The 24,377-nt window shown below is 47.3% G+C and overlaps 1 protein-coding gene across 2 annotated transcripts in view; it reads left to right on the top strand.

Annotated features, from left to right (window-relative positions):
• LOC144138567 (multidrug resistance protein mrp-7-like) overlaps positions 1-24,377 on the top strand; it is a 108,342-nt gene that overhangs the window by 52,293 nt on the left and 31,672 nt on the right. For both annotated transcript variants that reach the window (XM_077670914.1, XM_077670915.1), the window contains exons 9-16: positions 4,773-4,935; positions 7,862-8,119; positions 14,512-14,715; positions 16,499-16,645; positions 17,261-17,354; positions 18,394-18,611; positions 20,825-21,001; positions 23,326-23,493. In XM_077670914.1, coding sequence (XP_077527040.1) covers positions 4,773-4,935; positions 7,862-8,119; positions 14,512-14,715; positions 16,499-16,645; positions 17,261-17,354; positions 18,394-18,611; positions 20,825-21,001; positions 23,326-23,493 — 1,429 coding nt within the window. The remainder of the gene's footprint in view (positions 1-4,772; positions 4,936-7,861; positions 8,120-14,511; positions 14,716-16,498; positions 16,646-17,260; positions 17,355-18,393; positions 18,612-20,824; positions 21,002-23,325; positions 23,494-24,377) is intronic.

The raw sequence follows: 24,377 nt of genomic DNA on the forward strand, positions 1-24,377 counted from the left end.
TCTGTACTGGATAGAAGCCTCGTACCACGACGCACCTATACACAAGAATAGATTATTAGGAAGTCAACCTACATTTTATGTGGGTTGTTGTTCATGTCGGCATACTTTCATGCCATGACAACGTAAAGTGACGTGATACAACACTTTCGAGTGTTTGGCAAGGCTGCAAAAACTAATTTACCTTGCATACGATTACCAGAAATTGTAATGCCCTCTGCCTTAGCCGAAAGCCCCGAAGGCATAGGAATTTGTTTTGGCCTTGCATTTTCGCGGTTGCCGGTTAGTAGCAGCTGTCTTTCTCCTTTGTTCGAAAGATTGGTAGATACAAGACCTGACGCATAGCTTCCACTGTTCGCGCTTCTCACAGGACCGGATTCGCAACATTGCGGACGACCGGGGTGACGTCGGCAATGTTTCTTCCTGAGCGCTATAAAAACTATACTTTAAATGCTTAAAAAAAAGAGCGCTACAAACCAGAACAAAAAACAACGAAGAAGGACGAGACAGAAGCTCATCTGTATCGTCGTTCTTGGGTTTTTCTATCGTGGTTTGTAGCTCGCATTTTCTTGAAGCATTATGCACCGACTAGCCCAACAGTATATTTTCTGAAGTATACCTTAAATCACGCCCTCAGTTAGTGTATGGAATTTGAAGTCTTTTATTATAATAAACAGTTACGCACAAACAAAATTTGGTGCGGGCAAGCATCAAAAGTCACCCGAGCGCAAAGAAATAGCAGGTATAGCGAGCCCGAGTCAAGCAGACAACAAATGCGAAAGTCCCTAAGCCGACGTCACGGAGGCGCGCAACGCAGCGCCGCCCGTGGTCGCGCTCACCGCCAAAAGTCTAGCCAAACCGCAACCGCCATTATAAAGCGAAGCTTTTAGGCTGTCTCTGATGTCGTCTTAAGTCCAGCGTAAAGTCCAATCAACACCGACTTAAACCGAATCCTTTAGCTTCTCACTCACATCGTCTGAAGTCCAGCAAATACCACAATAAATGTCATTTTAATGCGAAGCTTTCAGCCTCTCACTGATGTTGTCGGTAATCCAGCCAAAACTCCAATCAACGCCAGTTCGAAGCGAAGCTTTCAGCCCCTCAGGACGTCATCTGTTGTCCAGTCAAAACTCTAATCAACGCCTTTTTAAAAAGAAGCTTTCAGCCTCTCACTGACGTTGCTTGTAGTCCAGGCAACACCCCAATGAATGCCACTTAGCTATAACTACAATAAATGCCATTTAAAAACGAAGCTTTTAGCCTCTTACTCCCGCCTTCTGTAGTACAGCTTGAGCTCGAATCCGCTTGTTAAACAAAGCTTACCGCCTCTCACTTACGTCGACCTTATTTCAACTAAAAGTCCAATCAGAATTTTTAATGGGAAGTTTTTAGCCTTTCACTGACGTCTTCTGTTGTCCCGCTTAAGCTCCAATTGCCTTGTTAATCCAAGCTTTCAGCCTCTGGCTGACATCGCCTTTAGTCCATCCAAAACTCCAATAAACGCCATTTTAAAGTGAAACTTCACGCCTATAATTGACGTCGTCTGTAGTCCAGCCAAAACTCCAACCAACACTATTTTAAACGAAGCTTTCAGCCTCTCACTGACGTCATCTGTAGTCCTGCCGAAACTTCAATCAACGCCACTTAGGCAAAACTTCAGTCAACGCCATTTTAAAGCGAAGCGTTTAGCCTCTCACTCATGTCTTAATGCCAGTTTAAAGCGAAGCTTTTATTCCCTTAATGATGTCTGCAGTCCAGCCGGAACTAAAATCAATGACACTGTAATGCGGAGCTTTTAGCCTCTCACATACGTCTTTGTAGTCCAGCAAAAACTTCAATCAATTCCATTTTAAAGCGAAGCTTTCAGCCTCGCATTGACGTCCCCTGTTGCCCATACAAAACTCCAATATACGCCATTCGAGGCCGAAGCATTTAGCCTCTCACTCACGGGGTCTATAGACCTGGCAAAATTCCATCAACGCCATTTTAAAGCGAAGCATTGAGGCTCTCACTGATGTCATGTGTAGTCCAGCCGAAACTCCAATCAAGGCATCTTTAGAGCGACGCTTTTAGCCTCCTATTGATGTCGTTTGTAGCCGACTCAAAACTCCAATCAATGCCATTTTAAACCGAAGCTATCAGCCTCTCACTGATGCTGTCCGTAGTCCAGCCAAACTGGAATCAACGCTATTTTATCGCGAAACTGCTAGCTTCTCACTGATGTCATCTGCCATCCAGTTAAACTCCAATCAATGCTATTTCAGCCTTTCACTGACTTTGTCTGAACTTCAGCCAAAAGTCCAATCGCCATTTTAAAGCGAAGCTTGTAGTGTTTTGCTGATGTCGTTTGGGGTGAAGCCAAAATGCAGTGCTGGACAGCCAAGTTTCTTTGACAATGGTCATGATCGTGAGTGAAGAAAAATTAAAACGCTTGGCGTGGTCGGATTGGAACCTACTTCCCTGGTGTATGAAGCCGACGTCTATGTGGTTGCTTCATTAAAGCAACGTCCGAGGAGTTTCGATTTGGAGAGGGGTGCATTGACGGGCAAAATTCGACATAAAATGCACTCCGTTTAAAGACGACGATCGTTCACTGCTAGAGAAAGTCATGTAATTATGTATCAGTAAAGCACTCGAGCGCACAATCGCAGTGTTGCAAACAGTCTATATAAGAAAACCCGAGGCGTATGATAAAGAAGGGCAATGTAGTTCAACTGGTTTCTAGGTTGTTTCATTTGGTGTTGGACTTCATTTTTGAAAAGTTCACGTACCCCCATCATTGTCGTTTCGACTGAGGGGTAGTTGATTTTTTTACAATATTCGAGTACGAACTACAACGTTGAATAGTGTCATTTTAAGACTCCTTTAAAACCGTTAAAGTAAACTCAAACGCATCCGCCTGCCAAAATAGCCATGTTAAAGCTGTGTCCAAGCTGTCAAGGTGTCAAAGATGCAAAGGCGAATTAGGTTGTAATGAGTTTCTTATGATTCCAAAATATTCACAAGCGAAGTACACACTAAGAAAGCACTCTACCTACGTGGTATCGTACTACAGTTGCTATATACCTTTAGGACTCCAGAATTACTGCGATTTTGTTTACCAGTACTTTTACCCCAAAAACATAGCCGTACTAGTAACAATAAATGCGTCCATTTTATACAATAGAACTAAGCTTTGATAATTCGCTATGCCCAATGCAGTCCCTGAAAAATGTTGGTATCGCAAATCCATCAGGGAACTTTGAAGTTTATGCCTATTCAACATTACAATTCGCATCATTGTTGATGCTCCTTTTCTGTGCGTCAACCCTGATGCTGTATTTGCCTAACCTCCTCTTCCTGTTATCATTCCGGTGAAGCCCTATTACTCAGCGCCACTTCTCCGCTCCTTCTTGCCACCGTTGACACTCTGAAAATTTTATATTCCTAGTCATCACCGATGCTTCTTTCACCGGTTGCAAAATCAATTGATAACGGCGTTGGCGGCGTTATCAGGAGTGTCACTTATAACTCACTATGGACGGACGCATCTCGTTCGCTCGGAGGAAGAACAGAGGGAAATAAAGGAGTGTCGGGGAATACATAAGCGCTAATGGGCACGCAGACAAGGGAAAGTCGCTGCCGCATAGCGTTCCGCGGCCGTTGCTACCTCTATTCAACCCGAAGAGTAGCGGTGATGCCCTCCTGGGGGAACATCAACTTGTCCACTTGGGACGCCGATGTGAGCCAATAATTTCTTTTCACTTTGAAGGGCTTTGGTGCGCCATTTTCGCCACTGTCTTTCATGTTTCATCAAGGGCACATCACCGGTTGCGAGTGTATCCATGCATAGGGTGATGCAGTGGAGTGGAGGTAGGGTTCACGCACGCGCAGCTAATATCCATGCCCTCACCGATTGGAGTGGCTGTTGGGCTGCTCGGAGATTTAAACATGTACGTCTGCCGGCCGCATGCGGCCTGTCTGCTGTCCTCCGTGGTCCAGCGGTTTAGGTTGGTGTGCTACACAGACCGAAATGAAGGAATGGCGTAGAAAGAAGAGAGAAAAGATAACTTGGGTAGTGCCGAGTTCACTCTTCTCCATGCGGGAAGAGGAAAATGGGCAAAAACGAGACACCAGGGGATCGAGAAAAGTTGGAGCAGATAGCTATGTCCAGCGCTGAAGCACTAAACGTTTACGTTCAGTGGCTCTCACTGTTGTCTTTTCTCCTCGCCCGCAGAAAGCGTTGGTAAGATGCCTACGACGCGGGAGGGAAACGGACGGGATACCCATGCTTGTCCGCTAGAAGAAAGCTCGAGTTCTTCCTAGTTTCTCAGCTGATTGGCTGAGAACTATGTTCAATCGAAAATTAGAAGCAAACATGTTTTGTTTCGCCTGCTCCTTCTACTGTGCCTTGATTCCCTGGTAATCCTTCTACACAGAGAGAAAGGGCACTGAATTTTTTTGCTGTGGTTGCTTTTGTGCGAGGCCGCCGAACTGCACGTACTCGTCCCTGTAACTTCATGGAAGGAGTATACTAAAGTGGCTGATGGATCGCAATCAGTTCTCCGGCAGTTTTCTCTGTGTGTCGCAACTGGTGGAATTGTTCAAATTGGCGGGATTTTTACTTAGCCTTTGCGGTCTCTTTCGAATGAACCAAACTTGTGTTCAGTCCTCATGTCGCATAAGTGATCATTTGCGCATGTTACAAAACATTTGATGTATTTTCTGCTATGTTCGGCCACACATGGGTGTGGCACTAATCTTTTCAAACATAAACCTCACCTCTTCCACTACAGAGCCCTGATTGAAAACGGCGGAAACTGGGAAGGAACTACCGTGACGATGCTCTTCGTAGCGGCCTGTACTGCCGAAGTCTGGTTTTCTGGCTTTGTGGATTACGTGGCACGTCGACTAAGTGTTCAACTCAAGTTTCTCACGCAAGCAGCGGTGTTTTCAAAGGCGAGTAACGCTAGTGACTCTTCATAAAGCCCAACAGTCGGTTGAACTATTTAAGGGGATCATAAGGATTTGTCGAGGCGTAATTATTGGTTTGCTCAGGAGTGTTATCTATTTTTTGCTGTTCGTCAGAGAGCAGAAACCCAGTTTGTTTCTAGTCCACCACAGAACGGAACATAACCCCTCCCGTTGACGATAGGCGGGCAAGCTATCCTAATGGCGCCACACGAGAAAACAGCAGGACTCTTTAAGCTTGGCCTATGGCCGTGCCGAACATTAACAGAAAACTCAGCTGGAACACGTGGGAAATAAAACCAAGCACACAATAACAGAGCTTCCATTGGTGCTGTTCCAGGTAAAATGAGAATCAAGAGGTAAAGAAAAAGACGCGCGCTAGAAAACTCCGCTTGGAGAAGTAGACTGGGGGAAGGCTTAGGGAGGAGGAGAGAGGCAATAGCTACACGACGAGAGGCGAGATCGGAGGAGCGGCACGATGCGAATGGCGTACGAGGAGCGGCCGGGGCAAATTGGGGGACATAAAGGACAGCTGCGTATGGCGCGGCGCAGGGCAGATGCCCTGGAGAGGAGGCGCGTCGTATGCGATTGGATAAGCTCGCTGATGATCTAACCTCTGACGTGCAGGTGTTCTCCTGGAAGAGAGATGTGTTTGGGGCCTAAATGTGCGAAAGAAGCGCCAACAGCTCTGTGTTTCACCAGTCTTCACAACGTTATGTCTATAACTTTAAAGGGACCCTGCAACATTTTTGATAAATGCTTTCACACTTTTCCTCACGTATGCGAACACAGCGAAAGCTACAGTTACAGTGATTTCCTGGTCACACCAGGTACGCCTTCCGTTTCTGTTGGTTTTGGTTGCATCATTTTTAGAGTTGTCATTGAAAAGCGTTCATTGCTGCAACTGAAGGGAAACCGGCCTCCGGCCGCTACATGTCCCAGTGACGTAATTCGGGGCGTCGAAGAACGTCAAGACTGGTAAAGAGAGAAAAATCTTTTGAGCGAGTTTCCCAAGTTTAGAGAAGTAATGTTTTGGCTGGGGTACATTGGGACCCCCTAATCTAAGTAATTGGTGGGTTGGGCGACTATGTTGCACACTATGTTGCACAAGCATTTAAGTTTTTAAAAAGTTGAAGAAAGTGTTGCAGGGTTCCTTTAAAAACTATGGTTTCGCATTTATTGCCCAGTTCGCTGTGGTGACGTTGCTTTTGCGCTATCAACTTTTTATGCATAAACCCTGAAGTAACCACCCACCATTAACCTCGCTTAGAGACTGTTGGCCGAAAAGGAATGTCTTGCTTGTGTTTGCGAAGAACCAACTCCACTTGTCCCCTTCCGCGCTATTTGTAACAGTCTAACCCATACTCTTCTAGGTTACTTTGTTTAGGCAGCTCCACTACCCGTTTCTGTTCACACTTGCTAAGCTACTAATATGCCCTAAACCACTTCGCAACCCCACAAAAATTACTTTTTAAACAGAGCCATTATCAAAATTCGTTTACCTGGCTCAACAAGAAACAGACTCTGTACTCTTAACAAATATGGCTGAAAGGACTACAACCACTAGTCTCGTTCCTAGCGTCAAAGAAGCTCTGGCCACGTCATTGAACTTTTCGATTACGCACATTTGTTTTTGAGTACATACCGGGCATCGTCCCTTGGGAGCACTAGCTTGGCTACTGTGGTGAGTTTTGTTTTACGCAGTACTGGGCCTTAACAATTCGGACGTGAGGCTGGCTTCTTTTATGGCTCCAACCTATCTTCGTACGTTCACGTAGGTGATATGAGTGGTATTGCTTCTGCATAAATACCCGTCTTGTCCGGAGCGCTCAGTCTTCCGTCTCTTTAGAAGTTCGCACTCCTTATCCCTAAAAATCACTACAAATAGCACGGCTTGAAAGGAGCCAAAATATTGCCACAGTTGTAAAGATAATCCCATTTGAAACACCTTTAAAGCTTTTGAGAAGAATATTAGAAAAACAGTGGGCAAAACGATGGTTACAACTGAGATATTTCTTTTACTATGATACTTAGAGTGAATCTTAATGAGCAACAGCTTTAAACTCACTCATTGCGTAGCAAGAGACTTTCAGCCGCCAGGGCGTAAGCTTCGCCTCACCTCCTTATCGCTTCGATCACTCGGAGCCTCGCTGCTGCGGCCCCACGAAACTATACGAGGGGAAACGGCTGCTTCACCCGTGCTTGGTGGCCCAGCGCCAGCTCCGCTATCTCCGCGTGCGCTTTAGGGCAAGCAGACAATGCGACTAGGTGAAGAAATCACGGCTGCCTCGCCGTCGACGCCGCGATGGCGTGGCTGTCCGTGCGCGCCGTTCAGGGAAAGCTGCATCCAATCATTCAGTTGATATTGCTTGGCGGCAAACTACCAAATCTCAAGGAAATTACGAAACACTGTGAGTGCAGTATTTGCTGTCGCATACACGAGCCACTTCCTCTGTAAGATGAAACAAGCTACGTCACACTCTGCCCACACTGTGATGTGCGAGACACCCTCTGGGACCTGCTCGGTGAATGTGTTCGATTCAGTGCTCAACGACTGTCCTTGGCAGTGTTTTTGGGAATGCCGCTTTCCATGGGCATTCAGCTAAAGGGCATTTTAGGACAGTGGGCATGCCCCTGATGTGCATTAGGGGCTACAAAAGCTCTGGTAGAGTACTTGAAAGCCACAGGTCTAAGCCGGTCTCTGTGAATAACTAAAAAAAATAACTCAATGTTTCTTTGCGCATCACGTTCTTAACATCATCGTCATCATTTTCATTGCTTCATTAACTGGCGCAGCGGGTAAGGCATTTTAGCCCGGCTAACATAGCCAGACTTCATTAAAGATCGTTATCTCTCACTCACTCGCCCGTTGGAGCTCAGTTTAGGTGTGTTAAACCTGGACCATTTTTTAAAGATGACACGCATGAGCGCCAGTGCCCTGTCCGAGGCCACGGCTGGATACCTCGTGTCCGTGGTGGCTGTTGATGTTGACAAGCTGAACATTGCCGTCAGCGTCTGCGCTCGAGACAGCTGTGGCATCCTCTGTCTTCCGCTGCTGTTGTGGATGCTGACCAAGCGAGTGGGCACGTTGCCAGTTGCCGGATGTGTTGGTTGGCAGCTAGCCTGCTTGATCCTCTATGTGGCCGCATCGAAGCTGCAGGCTGCCCTATGGGTGAGTAGTGATCGCCGTCTACCGCATATGTCGGTTTAGCTTGAAAACGGGGGCTGGCCCCGCGGTTCCCGAAATGAGATTGCTTAAGACTGTAGTGTTTCATGGCCTGCATAAACCTGAAAATTCTGTTCTGTTTGTTGGTGTGTAATTTTTTTACTTTCTTTCTATCTATATGTCTGACAGACTGTGTGTCGGTCTCTCTCTCTATTTAGCCTTCCGGCCAAAAGGGACTTGGAAAGAATGGCGGAAGGAGAGGTTTATGTAGGCAAGACAAGCCCAAAGCACTACATTTAGAAAAACACACTATGCTTGTCAATCTTGGTCGGAAAAAAGAAAATATCAGGCCTATTATAGGCAAACCATGAACCAATAGGTACTTTTTGCATGGACTTTTTATTTGAATATAAATGATGAATGCTTCAGTTTTGCGACAGTTGCAACAGTTTCGCGATTGAAAATAAAGAAATGCGCAGTAAAAACAATATTTGGACCCTAAAGTACAAAAAAGCGCTCACGCCCGTGGCTTCTACCCTAGGGTGCCACTCCAATAAGTCCATCAGTAATGAAAAGTCCGATTAGATGAAACGGGAGCACTGAAATACGCTAAAATTGAATTTCCCGGAGCAAACCTCTGCTGTATTCATCCTGGGAGGCGCTAGACGGGAGTGGAAAAGCATGACAGGTGGACCGGGAAGAGGAGAGAGCCGTTTCCATGGCAACGGCGCCACAAGACTATCGCCTGTAGATTGGGTGCCAATTTCTTTAATAGCAGAGATATTTAGGCTTGGATTCCATTCGTGCCTGGATTTGCGCAAAACTACGCTCAGCAAAATGGGGAAGAGAAAATTGCGAGGCCAAGGAGTGCAAAGGGAAGCGGCGAGGAATGAAGGAGCCGACGAGCAGTTATGGCTTTTGGATTGGAAAAACATTTATTCTGCCTGCGGTTGAAGTCCAAGTTAAGACTTCAGACCTGACCAGTGTCGTCCTCGTTGTCGCCACCAGGGTTAGAGGCCCCCCGCCCGTTACCGGGCTGCGAAGTCTCCTGCCTGGCCAACGCCACGATGACCCGCTGGACGGCCTCGAGTTGGAGGTCTTGGTTGCCAGATCGCTTAGCCTCTTCAAAGGCCGGCGGAAGTCTTCCTGATGTAGAATCTTCTGGGAAGTTCAGACAGTCCCAGACGATGTGCTCAAGAGTCGCGGGCGCGTTGCGACAGGCCCTGCACGTACCGTCGGGGTGTGCCTCCGGGAAAATCTTGTGCAATAAAGCTGGGCTCATGACCGTTCGTGTTTGGAGCTGCCTATATATGACTGCCTGCTCCCTGCTCAGCCCTTTACAGGGCGGCGGGTGCGCGCGTCTAGCGAGCCGATAGGGCTTGGTTATCTCGTTGAAGCTGGTCATTCGGTCTCTTGTACTGAATCACAAGTGATCACCGCTTGACCCGGCGCGGTCCGTTTGTTCGCGCGCGCGGGCGTGTGCGGTTTCGTTATGGTTGGCGTTGGTGTTCGACACTTCCCCTGCGTGTGCCGGAAACCACTTTATTCTTGCCCTTTCCTGGTGTCTCGGTATCTCGTTTAAAATCTTCGTCGCCGCAGCAGAGAGCCTGCCTCGGGCGAAGTTCCTGATTGCCTGCCGCGAATCGCTGAGGACAGTGCGGCAGCCCGTGTCTTTGATGGCCAGTGCGATGGCCACCTCTTCGGCCTCTTCGGCTTTACTGCTCGCCGTGCTGGCCGCCGCTCTGATGCTGCCCCCAGCACCGATGACATCCACGGCGAATCCTCTTCTGCTTGCATATTCGGCAGCATCCACGTAATGGGCGCCCGCGTCGCCGGCGTGCAGGTCCGCCAGCGCCTTGGCCCTCGCCTTGCGTCTGCCTTCATTGTATTCGGGGTGCAGGTTTCGCGGGATAGTGTCCACGCGAATTTTGCTCCTGATATCGTCCGGGACGGGCGTCTTATGCGCGCCCGAAAAAAAAGCCCTTCCCGTGGTCGCAATCGAACCTGGGTCCCTAGCGTTATGAAACCGGCGTCTCTTTGACTGCGCTTTCATCGCATTCCGGGTGCTGGGCGTTTCTTTCGGTTTTGAAGCACGGGCGTTGCCTATGGAATTTGGGTAAATTGAAGCGGACAGATGTTTCAGGTGGGAAGGGGCGCCAAACAGGGGTGTAAAAGAACAAAAACTAGAAAAACTGAAGCTGTTATGAAAAGTACCTCACCAAGTCCAAAATACTCATCTTGTAGAGTGCGGTCCACAGTTAAAGGGAAACGGCGAGGGGGGCGTGGCCGCGGTGCTCCGCGTAGAGTTCCTCTATATCGCGTAGCTCAAGAGTTGCGCGTCTGATTGCCACATGCCGCGGGTTCCAGTTCGACAGAAAGCCCGCTTTCAGCGCTGCGCACAGTCAGTTCAACCCAACTGGGCATCGGCGATTATGGGAGCGGCGGGAGCGGCGGCCGCTCATGTGATAAGCGGTCCATATCGTGCGCCAGTTTTTGCCCGGCCGCTCCTCACCACTCCTCCTCGCCGCTGCCGGTGGCGCGCCGGCCCGGCGGCAGCTTTTTTACGCGAGAAAGGTGGCTTTCCCGCATGACCTGGAATTAAAGATGGCGGATGGACGCACAACTCTGCTCCCCTAGGGGAGCTATATACAGGAACTGTAGCTCCGCGAAACGCCGGCGCCGAGAAGCGGCGAGAATCGGAGATAGCCGGCACATGCGCACTGGCCGCTCCAGCCGGGAGAGGCCGTTCCGTCCTTCCACAGCTATTAAATGCAGAGCATTTCAGTAACTCACGACGTCACCAGCGTTGACGTCCGTCGTAGTCCGCACCGTCATTGTCCGCACCCCTCCCCCTACACTATATAAAAAAATACTATCCGGCGCCTGGTTTCGATCCTTCGACCTCGACCCTGCGGGCGGAACGCAATGTACATGGTGCTCTACCCATTGCGCCGCAAAGCCGACCCAGAACGGGTGGCTACGAACCCGCCTTATATCCTTGACTCATTCAAACTACGTCAAGAAGCTGCTGATACAACTCATTCACTACCACCAACTCCCCAAACACTAAACGTTAACGCAATACACCCACCCCCTATGCGACGCATTTACTCGAGTCCCCCTCGCGGGGAGATGGGCCGAATTTTTCTTCAGCTAACGCAACCTGAGCGGCGCAGCGGAGCGCCGTAGCAGACGACCGAGTGGGTTCTCTCGGCTGGAGCGGTCAGTGAGCATTGTTGGGAAGCCAGGGGCAGACTCCACTGTTGCGAACCATGATAGCGTGGTCGATGTGGGCCGAGGTTGGTGAAGTGCCGGGGCAGGCAGTGCCGGGGCAAGTTGACGAAGATTGATTGATTGATAAATCTTTATTTGCGAGCCTGAGGCGCAGATGTTAGGGCGCCCGCCTGGTGGAGGGCATCCTTAGTCCAGGATACCCTGGCTGCGGCTGGCTGTCCGGGCCCTGGTCACCAGGTCTTGCTGGATCCTGAGGTCCGGGCTAGTCAGGCAAGCCATCCACTGCTCATAGGATGGGGTGGGGTTGGGAGGGAGGTGCGGGGTTCTTTGACACTCCCATACCTGATGATATAGGGTGCCGGGAGAAGGACAGAAATTACAGGTGGCGGGGTATTGAATTGGGTAAATGGCGCGAAGAAGGGTGCTGTGGGGATGTGTATTTGTCTGAAGTCTTCTCAGGGTGGTGGCTTTATCTCTGGATAGTCTTGGGTGCGGGTCCGGTTATTTTCTTCGTTCGAGACGGTAGTGGGCTAAACTTTCGGCGTAATTCGTGAGCGGGTCCATTTTGGGGGACCCGCTCACAAGAAGAAAACTTTGACGAAGAAGAAAACTTTATATACAAGTATTTACATATTGGTATGAGAGCGGGGGGTGCGCTCTTGCGCGCGCGAGATTAAATAGGGCACGTTGGGTCCATTCCCCTTCACCCCTTTTCTCCGGTTGACGTCAGGATGCACCAATCACAGAACATGGTACTGATGGCAGCGCCCCCACACACAAACACACGCCCGAGAGACCCGCTCCTCTCCTGGGCAGGTGAGCGCTAGGTTGCTCCCGCCGTGGCAATCCGCCGTGGGTCAGAGCCCCCTTTGTCCTGGCGATGTTGCACTACCACGAAGACGCCTTGCATCCCTCGGTGGCAATATTCTTAGAGTGGCCTATTGAAGACAACACGCCACAAAAGGGCGTGACAATAAGGCGCGGGCACGCCGCCGAGGCTTGCAGTGCAGGGCGCCAAGCAATGCCATTGTTAGCACTTGCCATTGTTAGCGGTTGGCGCCTAAGAAGTCACGAGGCCGCTGAAAGGCGCATAGTTCAAGAAGCTGCATAGTTCGGTCCTGTGAAAACGCCGGTTTGTGGAAAGTCGATGACGGATGTGTAGCCACGTAGCCGCATTGTCGCCACTGTGAATACGCTGGTTCGTGGAAACTCGATGACTGAGGGTCCAAGGCAGGTTTTCGGGGAATCAATGTCGCAACAGCATGTATCAGCTGTTTCCGATTCTCGCCACTTCTTGGCGCCGGCGCTTCGCGGAGCGCAGCAGCCACGCCAGCGCCGTTTCCCTTTAGAGTGGACCGCACTGTACATCTCCGAAATACGAACACTAAACTAGAACGCCTGGCAAAGAACGTCAGAAATTCGAATAAAAATATAGTGAGAGTGAGAAAACCGTGTAAGGCCCAGCATTTCTACTAAAAATTAATTGGCTAACACATTTACCCGTTCAATAGCGTAAATGGACACATATGGTCGAAAAATATTTTTGATAAACAAGAAAGAGACAAAAAATAGACAATACTAGAAATTGCACACGAATGAGGTGATGAAATAAAAAATACGCATCTTGTACTCTTACGAAAAACGAAGTGTCAACTAAAGATGCCCGAAAAACAACGCCGAAAATACGAATGGGAAAAATCCCGAAAACGCGCCAACCCCGAGCAACCCTATGAATGAACGGACGAATACAGATTCAGCGAAGCAAGCAAGGAAGGAAGAATGTAGAAGAAAGACAGGAAAGTTAACCTGGCTAGAGCCTAGTTTGCTATCCTGCACGTGGAAAAGGGGATATGGGCAAAAAAGAGAGAGCAAAAAAAGAGGAAAAGTTGGAGCAGACACGTATGCCCAGCACAAAGCCACGCAATCACTATAATGGCACAAATGTACATCATTGGAGACACGGAACAAAAGAAACCCTACAAACAATAAAATAATACCGAGTATTTCTGTACCCATAGCCCGACCTGGCTTTAAAGAACTCAATCTGTATACAACCGAATTCTCTGAATTCATGATATTTTTGCCATGAATTGTCTAACTGTTACAAGAATTTCACGCTCTTAAAACCTTCATCCAAGGTCGCATAGTACATGCAAAATTTATTGGTGTTCCCAATTCTACTCAATTTCCCACATCACGCAGCAATGCCAAACTCTCAATGTCCTTTTTGGTCTCCAGCCGGGCCCAGTCCTAAGATAAAGGAGTGGCGGGCCGGGCCCGGCCGAGCGGGTAACGTAGGATTACTTTCATGCCCGGATCCCTTCATAAAGTGCTTGCTAAAGCTCGGGCGGACGGCCCAACGTAAAAAATGGAAACTGCGTAGATATGCAAAGCAAATGCTTGGCTTAGTCTGGTTGAGTCTTGGTTTCGCTTGGTTAACCTTTGATGTAGATGTATTGCCGACCACGGCTCAAAGCCATTCGGTCCCGTTAAACGCTCAAAGAAGGAGGCCCGGCCTCGCTTTTATTCTCGGCGAACGCGGCGTTTCTCTTTCACGGCGAACGCGGCGCAAGGTGAGTCACATCGCCCGAGACGCCCCTGCGACGCATGGCCGGCTGTCGATCAGCTGGGCGGCTGCTCCGTCGCCGCCATGACGGCAGCGGCCGCGCTGTGAGCAGAACGACCTAAAATGGGGCTTTGTGCGCCGCGCCGACAGCAGGCCCGGCGGATCGCGCGATTCGCTTCGAAGGGTGTGTCGCCGGGGTGTGTGTCCGGTCAAAAGGTTAACTTGGGCATCCTCCTCGAAACCGCTGGAAGAAAGTAGTAAAGCTTTGCGTTAAAATGGGCCCGGACCGTGCTCGGGCTAACAATATCGGCCCATACAGTGCTCTATCTCCCGCCTCCCTACACCCCATTGGATGCAACTAAAATTTCATCCAGCACTTTTACGCAATGTTAGTAAATACTTCAAGTGATTCTAACAGATGTTGTCATCTTTCTTTTTTTCTCGTTCTCCTCCTCCCCCCTGGATATGGGGGATATTAATGTTACTGTAGTATCGTCAGAAACAAAATTTCACTAACTCTTGCTTAATGGTAACGCGGTGAAAAAAGTTTCAGGGGCATTTTACATCTTTTTTTCTCTGTGGTATATCTAATCGACAGAAAAGGATCAACCACTACCGTGACAGCCGTTTGCGGAAAATGGCCGACACCCTGTCATGCGTGCGTCTCGTCAAACTCTACGCATGGGAAGACGCTGTAAACGAGGCCGTGCACACATATCGCAAGAAAGAAAATTATTTGGTATTCCTCACCAACCTGCTTGACGGCTTTATCGACTCCCTGCAGAACTCGTCCACCACCGCGGTAAGAATATAATTCCTTTCAAATTACCCCTTTTCGTTCTTTACACGCCCAAGCCACACCTGGGCAATGGCGCGCCTTAATGGAGGAATCGCGAATGATTGCGGCTTCTAGGGCGCCTCATTATGGGTCGAAAGTGTACCCATACTTTCGCTACACACTTAAATTTGCAGTTCCATACGACCTTATTCATTTGAAACACAGACAAGGCGTCCCCTACAGCTCTCGAGCGTGCCTCCGTAACAAATCAGCAATGAAGCCACCGTATTGAAGACGTGGCTATTGGAATGGTGAAATGTCGTCCTAAAAAAAGCAAAATGCTTTACGTCTGTACCATTACACTCATTATTTTCAACTGGGAGGCTGAATTGATGAGCTGCATTGATTCCATACAACCAGTCAACGGGAAAACTGTTGCACGAAAATGGATAACACGTAGGCTTAACCTGCTGTCACTAGAAAAGGTGTCAGAATTCCTCCACTGACGCACCCAAGTAAGCAACGGCGGCCGTTTTGGCGTTCATCAGTGTTGCAAGATTTCCCCACCTACGGCCTCGCCGCTAAATTCTACCCGGTAGTTTTTAGCAACACTGCGAAGAGGCAGCAAAACGGCATCTTCGGACACAATTCCGCTGCTGAAATGCTGATATACGCGTTATCTTTGATTCGCGTCCACAACGACGTCAATCGCGCGCAGCCGCAGAGCCGGGAGATCAAGCTGAGCCTACCAGAGTTGAAAAACTAAAACACATAAACGACAAAATGGCGGTGCCCATGAACCGTCGCCGTATAAACAAATTGTAGCAGGGTGGTGAGTTGGGCGAGTTCCTATTGTGTCCCTGTTAGTTCGCGCTGTTCCCCAAGATGTATAAACACAATTCACGTGATGCGAACCAAAATAGTAGTGATGGCGGTGGCGGCGCGGAACAATAGGAGAAAAGAGTGCCGATGCTCTGTAACCTTATGTCGTGACACTGGCCTAACCGATCACCGGATTACCTCATACAGGTAAACATCGTTGTTCCAAAAAAAACCACACGTCTATCCTGTTCTTTTTTTCTTTATTCGCGGCAACCATTTTTCTATCATGACCGTGGTAACTTTCCGGCATTTTAAGGACGGTAGTCTTTCTCGGGCTGATTAGACTTGAACATTTTTGCCTCTCTCTATGTCTGTCTGCCTGTCTGTCAGTCCCTCGATTCAGGCAGCATGCCAAAAAATAAAATTTATTCTGAAACGACCCATTTATACAGCCAAAACCTTTCCAAATCACTAAATCTGCAAATGGATTTCAAACTTACCAACTATTGTGAGCTAAACGGGAATATTAGGCATACTCGAGGAATATCATCAATAGATAATTGGTAGTAGGTAATGTTATAAAAATTAAAAAGATGTGGCCAGTAAAAGTACGCGTTGAATACAATATTCGGATACAGAAACACAAAAAAAGGTCGCGCCTGCGCCTAAGCCGTGTGGTTGCATTCGAACAAGTCAAACCACAATAAAAGGTTTCAATAGATGGCGCATGCGCAGTGGAGCACCGGGAAATAGAATTTACTTGAGCAAACCACCCCCCTGTGTATCGTAGGAGGAGGGAGACGGGAGGGGAAGTGAAAGAGAGATGGGAGAAAAAGAGAAGAGAGGCGTTTACGTGGCAGAGCCCTCTGAAGGTGGCGAGTTTTTAGAGGAAATCAGTAGATACGCGGCCATTTTTTGTGTTTGTTTGGTTACGTGTACCAAGTATTTTAAAACAAAGTGCCCCTGTAATCTCATTTGTTTGCAGATAACGGTCATTCTCTTCGGAACTCTTGTCTCCGTGAATGGTATGGTGGAGTTGACCCCAGCGCGCTCGTTTCCTTCACTCTACATGCTCTCCATTGTGGAAGCCATGTTCGTGAACCTGGCTGTCAGTCTTCGCTGCTGGAGCATGGTACGTCATCCAAGGGTAGTGACATTACGCTATTATTGTTTGAGGTCTCGGCCCGTTCGAAGTTGAAAGTTTAAGAATCATCGTCGGTTCAAATAAAAACTCACCGTGTGGAATATCAGAAAAGTTATCGCGCTCAGTTTGTTGACTGACAAAATGAGTGGGCGCTTACGTTGAAAACGAGCTCATTCGCAATTCAAGTACACAATCAAGAAACCTCAAGAATCACGTGTCTTTGATAACTGCTGTGTTGTTGCGCCTTTTTAATAAACATTGACCATTTAGCAAACTGATTAATCCCGCACTTCTAGGCGTCATCGTTACATCTTTACAGTTCCTCGTTTTTTCGTATGAGGCGCTTATGGTACAGCCCTCTATATTGTATGCCATATATGACACGTCAGTACCACTAGAAGAAGATTTATAAACCTACACTTCCGGTGTATCAGTTTCGCCCTACCATGTTCTACTAGTACAAAGTAAATTACACAAAAATGTGTTAAATGTTGCGCGCTTTTTATCCAAATTGGTTGTAACCACAATGTCTTCTGGGCACGTTATTCCATTGCACAAAGCGATATGCTTTCCATTCAAAAACGTGGCCCTTGCTTCCATTAGGCATGGCAGGGAGTGAAGAGGCTGGCAAAAGCTCTCACAGCCGAAGAACGAAACCCCGACATCAAAACTGCAGGTTGCGCAAAATATAAAGCAGGTAAGTGGAGAACACCTTCTCGAAATTTCTGCAAATACCACGCTTACCTTCGAAGAACCTGCAAGAACACTGATATACAAAATGTAGTGGTGGGTACCTGATATTTCTGGACTGGAATGTACATTGAAAGCTTTGCACTGGATATATGTCCGTCTGGCATAAAAGGAACACTGCCATGGACTTCGTTTTCTCGGTAAAGGCGGCGAGATTTTAAAGCGTAAGCTTTACTACGCTGCATCTTTCATGGTCATTCATCACACCACATTGACCTTCAGCTTCCGGAGTGGAAACTGCGCCTTTCTTATCGCTTCACTTACTATAAGCTTATCTGCTGCAATTACACGTGACTAGGCGAGGGTGAAACGGCTGCTTCCCCTGCGCCTTATTGCCTCGCGGCTCCAAAGCCATCTGCGCGTGTGATTCAACGCGAGCGAACCACGTGATCAGGAGAGCGCTTAACGACTGATGTGGAAAAACACTGCGCTCACTGAGCCAACAGGAATGAAGTCTAGAAAAACCATTGTTACAAGATTGGGCCAGAAAGCGTCAAATGCGGCGAAATTTCTTTTCTTTTCGATAGAAAACTCTTTCCTGGCGCTTTAGAGAGTTTTGGTGGTGTTTTAAGTGAACGGCCCAGAGTTGGCCGTGTGGGTCAGAGTTGAGCAGCACTGTCACCCACTGCTAGGCAATCGCGATTTTACGACTTTGTTCGATCGCCCGATGGCAGTCACAGAGTATATATGCGACATGCCCGCCCGATCCTGGCATGGCGCTCGCATGCCAAAATACTGGCCAGGACAATAGTGACTGTATGCAGCTGGGTGTGAATATTGAGCCATTTTTTTACTCGGGGAGTGTGAAAAACTTTTTCCCGGTTAATAGGCGCTCTTGGAAGCTTGGTAGCTAAGAAAAATCCGTTGTCGTTTATGTCCCTATAAAAACAACAAAACAGTGGCCCAACCTGTAAAGCCGTGTCTAATTATTTAGAAATCTTTGGAGAAAATAAATCCTTTATGCAACATTTCTTTTCTGCTCAAAGGTACAGTATTACTGAAAAAATGTGAGTTTGCCTGGATCGGACAGAACAGAAGAAAGGAAAAGATTGCTGAAGGAGAGATTGCACTGTCGAACATCAACCTGCGCATGGAACCGGGCGCATTAATTGGAGTGGTCGGATTGGTTGGAAGTGGAAAGTCTGCTTTGCTCGAAGCCATTCTCGGTGATCTGCGATGCACAGGAGGAACTGTGCACATTTCCGTAAGCTCAAAAAATCTTTGGTGCCACTCAGAAGTTAGCTATTGTTGTGCTAAGCAGCAGGCTGACACAAAAACTTAATGAAGTGTACTACGTCGCAAAACGTCACTGCAGGTGGCTTACACACGTTCGACAACCCCGCAAGTACCATAAACGGTGTCAATTTTCAATACTCTTTTGTTTAAGTTTCCGGTGCTTGTACATTATTACTTCCCAAGAATTTGCGGTCATTCGTATTTAGTTTTGCGGTATTAGGAGCACACAAGGAGGAAATCCGCATTTGTAGAGAACATGCCTTTAGGGATAATGCCACACGCATTCGCAGGTAAAGCTACCCCCCGATCAAAAGCACCGCAGGTAGACCATGGTGCCGAGCTACCCCGTTTGTCAATTGCAAATTCTCAAGCCAGAAAGCAGCGAACACGAAAAATGACAAACACAGCGAAGTGGTATCAAGCTCTGTCAATTTCACCAGTTGCTGGTTAACGACAGTGACGATTTTCCACTTTGCTTTTCTGTTAAATAGAATCAAGATAGAAAAGAAAAGATATATTAACTCAAAAAGGTGACATTTCTATCGAAAAACATTCGTATCAATGTAGTGTAGAAACCAGTCTAACGTTAATACAGATGTTAACGCTTATGTACTAACGTGTTGCCTGAAATATGGCTCAGGATTTATTTGCGCTGAACAAGTTTAAAATATCCAAGCTATGCAGCCACGGTTAGTAGTTTCGAACGCTATTTAAAATATAAATATTATTCCGGACCACTTTCCTACAAACGTCTACTCTTCCCTAGCCCTGACAGGGCATGGTAGATTCCCGTTTTATTTTTCAAGATTCAGAATAACGCAGGCATCTACATGCAAGTGTAGCAAGGATATAGAGAACTTTGATCATTGTCTAACAGAATGCCCACTCTTAATAACTGAAAAGAAAATACTCGTTAAAAATCTAGGAGAGCACTTAGAGAACAGAAAACCGGAAGTAATTAAGAAAGACGAAACAAGAAACACTTTAGAAGAGATGGTTTTTAAAATAAGCATAAGAATAGACCCAACATAAGAGAACACCAACACAATCAATCACGACAATATAAAAGGTGGGATATGATACAGGGATGGAGCAGAAACGCCATGTTGGTGAGGCTTCCTCCGCCCACATCTCCAGTAATTTCCTTCTTACGCCATAACAACACAAGGAAACCAAGCACAACACCAACAACACATAATCACAAACCATCAGGCGTAACAGATCTATATACCCGGTCAAGTCAGGTCACGACCAAATCATGAAGAACAAGATCAACAAACCAAGATCAAAGAATCAAGAATCAAGTAAAGTTCAAGAACAAGAACAAACAAGACAAGACGTCTACCAAGGATCCAAGTCGACAGTGAAGATAAATTTTTAGAACGAAGAGTTCTTAAGATTTAGTTTTGTTATTTTTCTTTTAATACTTGTAGAGTTTTCTGATTTTTCGTTTAAAACAAGGAAATTTTCCTTTCATGTTCACAAACAAAAAAGCTCGCTGATAGTTTTCCCATTCCCGGGCGGTGGTCACTGATCTATGGTGTCTTCACCATTACCCCTTCCTTTTCCTGCCCCAACCAACTTTGTACCACTACCTCTACCCATATTTCTACCCCCCCTTCCTTTTCTCTCCCTGCAATACATATGTGGTGCAGGCTGGAATCCTCTTTCCCTCCCACAGTCCCCTCACCTCACTCCTTGTCACTGGTCTGAGCTACAGCAATGATGCTCTTTGCAACGTATGCAGCTGCCTTGGAAGCTGGAGACGGCTCGAAAGAAGTGAAGCAATACCGCAAGTTGGGCTAGTTGGTGCATCATATCGAAAAAACTTCAAAGTGCACAAATAGACGGGCACAAAGAGGAGAGACACACACACGCGCTAATTAACAAACGAAGCGCGTGTGTGTGTCCCTCCTCTTTGTGTCCCTCTACTTGTGTGTTTGTAGTTTTTTTCCAAAGAAGTTGCACTAGAAAACTATGTTAATACACGACACAAAAAAGAAGCCTGAACTTCTGTCGATTTTGCTCTATTCGCATTCATAATAAAGTTGTTTCGCCGAAGTATTGTTTGTTGCCATTTGTGGTGTTTCTGATGTCCGAGTGCTTGGCTACATAAAAAAAGTTAGTAATAATATAAGACCCCTTGACATTTCTTTGCAACGTGCTCCTTATATGACCCAGGGTCGAATGGCGTACGTTCCCCAGGAGGCCTGCATATTTAGCATGTCCCTACGAGACAACGTACTCTTCGGAAAATCAATGCAAACTCTTCGTTACAACCAAGTTCTGGAGGCGTGCGAGCTGACGAGCGACTTGGCTATGTTTCCGGCCGGTGACCTGACGGAAGTAGGAGAAAAGGTAACCACTCTCCTCCGATTATGTTGACCTCTCAAGACTCAATGCGTGCTGCTTCCCGAAACAGACGTTTTGTAAAGGTGCATAAAGACAAAATGGAAGTGTGCTTCAAAACAACTGATTTGTCCAATACTGATAACAAATATGCCAATTTCATTGCAAAGATCTTGATTTTAAAGAAAAGAGATGAAGCAGGGGCACCTCCTTAGTCACTTTCCGGGGAATTCTTTGTGGCGTCATAGAATCTCGCTTATGGATTGGGGGCCGCCGCCCTAAGTCACCACCACGAAACATGACTGGGCGATGGCCCTTAGGTACGTTGGATCGAATCACTGGAAAGCAAACGTGTAGTGAACACACCGAAAAGTATGTTTTCAGTGCTGACGCATATCAAGTCACCCCTGATGATACCACTATGATACAATACCACTATGATGATACAATATGCAGAAAACTAAAGTAATGATCAATAACCTCGGGACAGCCCAGCAGTTTGAGATAGGTGGCGAGGCAGTGGAAGTGGTAAGCGAATATATCTACTTAGGCAACGTTGTGACCCCAGATCCCAACCATGAGGCAGAGATAATTAGAAGGATCAGAATGGGGTGGGGTGCATACGGCAGACATTATCAGATAATGAATAGCAGCCTACCATTGTCGCTGAAGAAAAAAGTGTATGACAGCTGCATCTTACCGGTACTCACCTACGGGGCAGAAACTTGGAAGCTCACTAAGAGGGTAAAACTTAAATTGAGAACGACTCAGCGGGCAATCGAGCGAAAAATGATAGGTGTAACATTAAGGGACAAGAAGAGAGCCGAGTGGGTCAGGGAGCAAACTGGTGTTAAAGACATATTAGTATAAATTAAGAAGAAGAAATGGACGTGGGCAGGGCATGTAATGCGAAGGCAAGATAACCGCTGGTCATTAAGGGCAACAGAGTGGATCCCTAGAGAAGGCAAGCGTTGCAGGGGGCGGCAGAAAGTTAGATGGGCAGATGAGATCAAGAAGTTTGCGGGGATAAATTGGTCACAGTTGGCACAGGACCGAGATAATTGGAGAATAATGGGAGAGGTCTTTGCCCTGCAGTGGGCGTAGATAGGCTGGTGATGATGATGATGATGATGATGATACCACTGTACCGTATCGCGAAAATTAAAAGTTTTTCAACGTATAGTGCGTGTTTTTCAGTAAAAACATCTTCCGGGGCTAAAACGAGGCTGAGTGAGTGACCAAACGCTATTTCTCTGAAATTTAAGGAAGTTGCATTCCATCTTCACGGTCTCTTTAATGTTGTTTAGTCTACGTTCCGGAAAACTGTGGTGTGTACGAGCAATCAACGTGATCTATATTAGTTAAACTTTGGGCCATTTTGTGCGGCAATTATAAGCCGTAGTGTGCGATATCTTTCGTTCACAACGCTTGACTTCCTCTATACCGAGTAAACTAAGGATTTTGCATAAATATTTCAAGCCATGCGACTTCATTCCACACGTGAACAAAATATCGTTCTGGTGGTTTTTGTATGCGAAGCGCATTTACATACACCAAACACTTTTTGTGGGCACCACCTTTCTAAACTACTTTAGTGTTCCCCGGAGGCAGTATACCATGCAAACAGCCCCATACAGCACAAACACGAAGTATACCAAGCAAGACTTGCAAACTACTAGCACTGATAGCACAACCTAAGCTTATCAAGAGAGCTAGCACATAACTCAAACTCCGTTTTTCTTTAAATCTAGAAATGGGTCAGGTATAGCCCTTGGAAACCTAGTTGTCACGGCTGCGGTAGATACGATCTTTGCATCCTTCTGTGTATAATAATTTTCTGAGTGGCGTTCTTTTCTGAGGCCTCCATTTAGTCCGGTGTTGCAGAAGCCAACTCTGCTCTTGCTTTAGATTTTACAGCCTGCCGTTTAGCTAATATACAGGATGATTAGATTCGGCATGACGCCTGAGCTCAGTGGCTCACAGAGACGGCGTGCCCGTGCGCCCTCGATGGCAAGGCTGAGCGACCAAGTGCCGGCGAAGCAGCCGTTAAACCCTATCCCAGTCACGTGGTACCGCAGTGGCAATTTTGGGAGCGAGCTCAGCTTCGACACCCTTCTGGAGAGGATCACAAGGCGTGACGTCACATCACACGCACCTGAGCATCGACGGTTCAAGGTCATTTCGACTCAATGAATGGTTTTGCAAGACATGACGTAGTAGAGCTTTAGCTGTAATTTACATGATGGATTGATTTTCGCCGCAAAGAAACGCACAAGAGTTGTCCTAGTACTTTTGCGTGGGGGACGCTCTATGTTCATTCTACCTGGTTGCAGGGGGAGACACTGAGCGGAGGCCAGAAGCAGAGGGTGGCACTGGCTCGGGCCGTGTATAGCGACAGCGACATCTACCTCCTGGACGACACACTGAGTGCTCTCGACGTGCACGTGTCCGCGAAGGTGTTCGCGCAGGTCATCGGTCCCAAAGGATTACTCAGGAACAAGGCAAGAGGAGCTTCGACCTTTTGCTAAAATTTAAAATCTGCATGTTTTGCACCAAGTATAAGGAAGCAGGCATAACCTCACCGAAATAATTACAACATGTTTAGGGGAGGCTATTCACAATGCCTTATCGGAGGGAGTTTAGAGAAAATCGTCAAAGCCCTTTGAAGATTACAAAGCCCTTCAAAAAACCCGAGGGGGTAGCAAGGAGTCTCGAGTGTTCAACTGGACATTCGTGCTTTCGCTTTCACAACCACTACGAAATACTTAGCGGTCCTGAATTTTCTTTTATACTTGCGAAAGTTCAGCTCCGAGCTCTCGGACCAGCGCCGACTGGTGGAACGGGCCCGGACGGCCAGCCAGCTCCAAGGCATCTTGGAATAAGGATGCCTCTCACTGGGTGGAGGCCCTAAGAACATCCTCCTGCTCATTACTAAAATAAATGTTTGTCTCTCTCTCTCAGTAAGTTCTCGTAAGCATTGGTTGCTCATAGGCTGTCTTTCGTCCGCCTTAAGAAGATGTTTATTGCATGAAATAATAACGTTATAACATAAAGAAGTGCAAGCTGTAAAATGTGTTAATAAGAATCTTTCACAGCCATCGCGTCGGTGACTTTGTAGGGACGGTCTTATGGGTAGTGATGTTCTTCATTAACATCAGTTACATCCCAGAATGTTCGAAAGCAGCGTCCACTATTGTGTTAATTATTGTGCTGTGGTTAGCTTTACTGATTCCACTTGCCAGCGGAAGAATTTAGGCTCTTTTGAAAACAGTTGTTGCACGTGGAACACGGAATTGCATTCTAACAAATGTCAATACGTCCCGTCACCCTAACGTACAACCCAGGCCGGGGTGATTGCACAGGCGGCACCACTTCTCTCGCAAGC

Source organism: Haemaphysalis longicornis, unplaced genomic scaffold (genome assembly GCF_048455015.1).
Source record: "Haemaphysalis longicornis isolate Haplotype H1 unplaced genomic scaffold, Haemaphysalis longicornis Haplotype H1 scaffold_5, whole genome shotgun sequence".
Classification (NCBI taxonomy): domain Eukaryota; kingdom Metazoa; phylum Arthropoda; class Arachnida; order Ixodida; family Ixodidae; genus Haemaphysalis; species Haemaphysalis longicornis.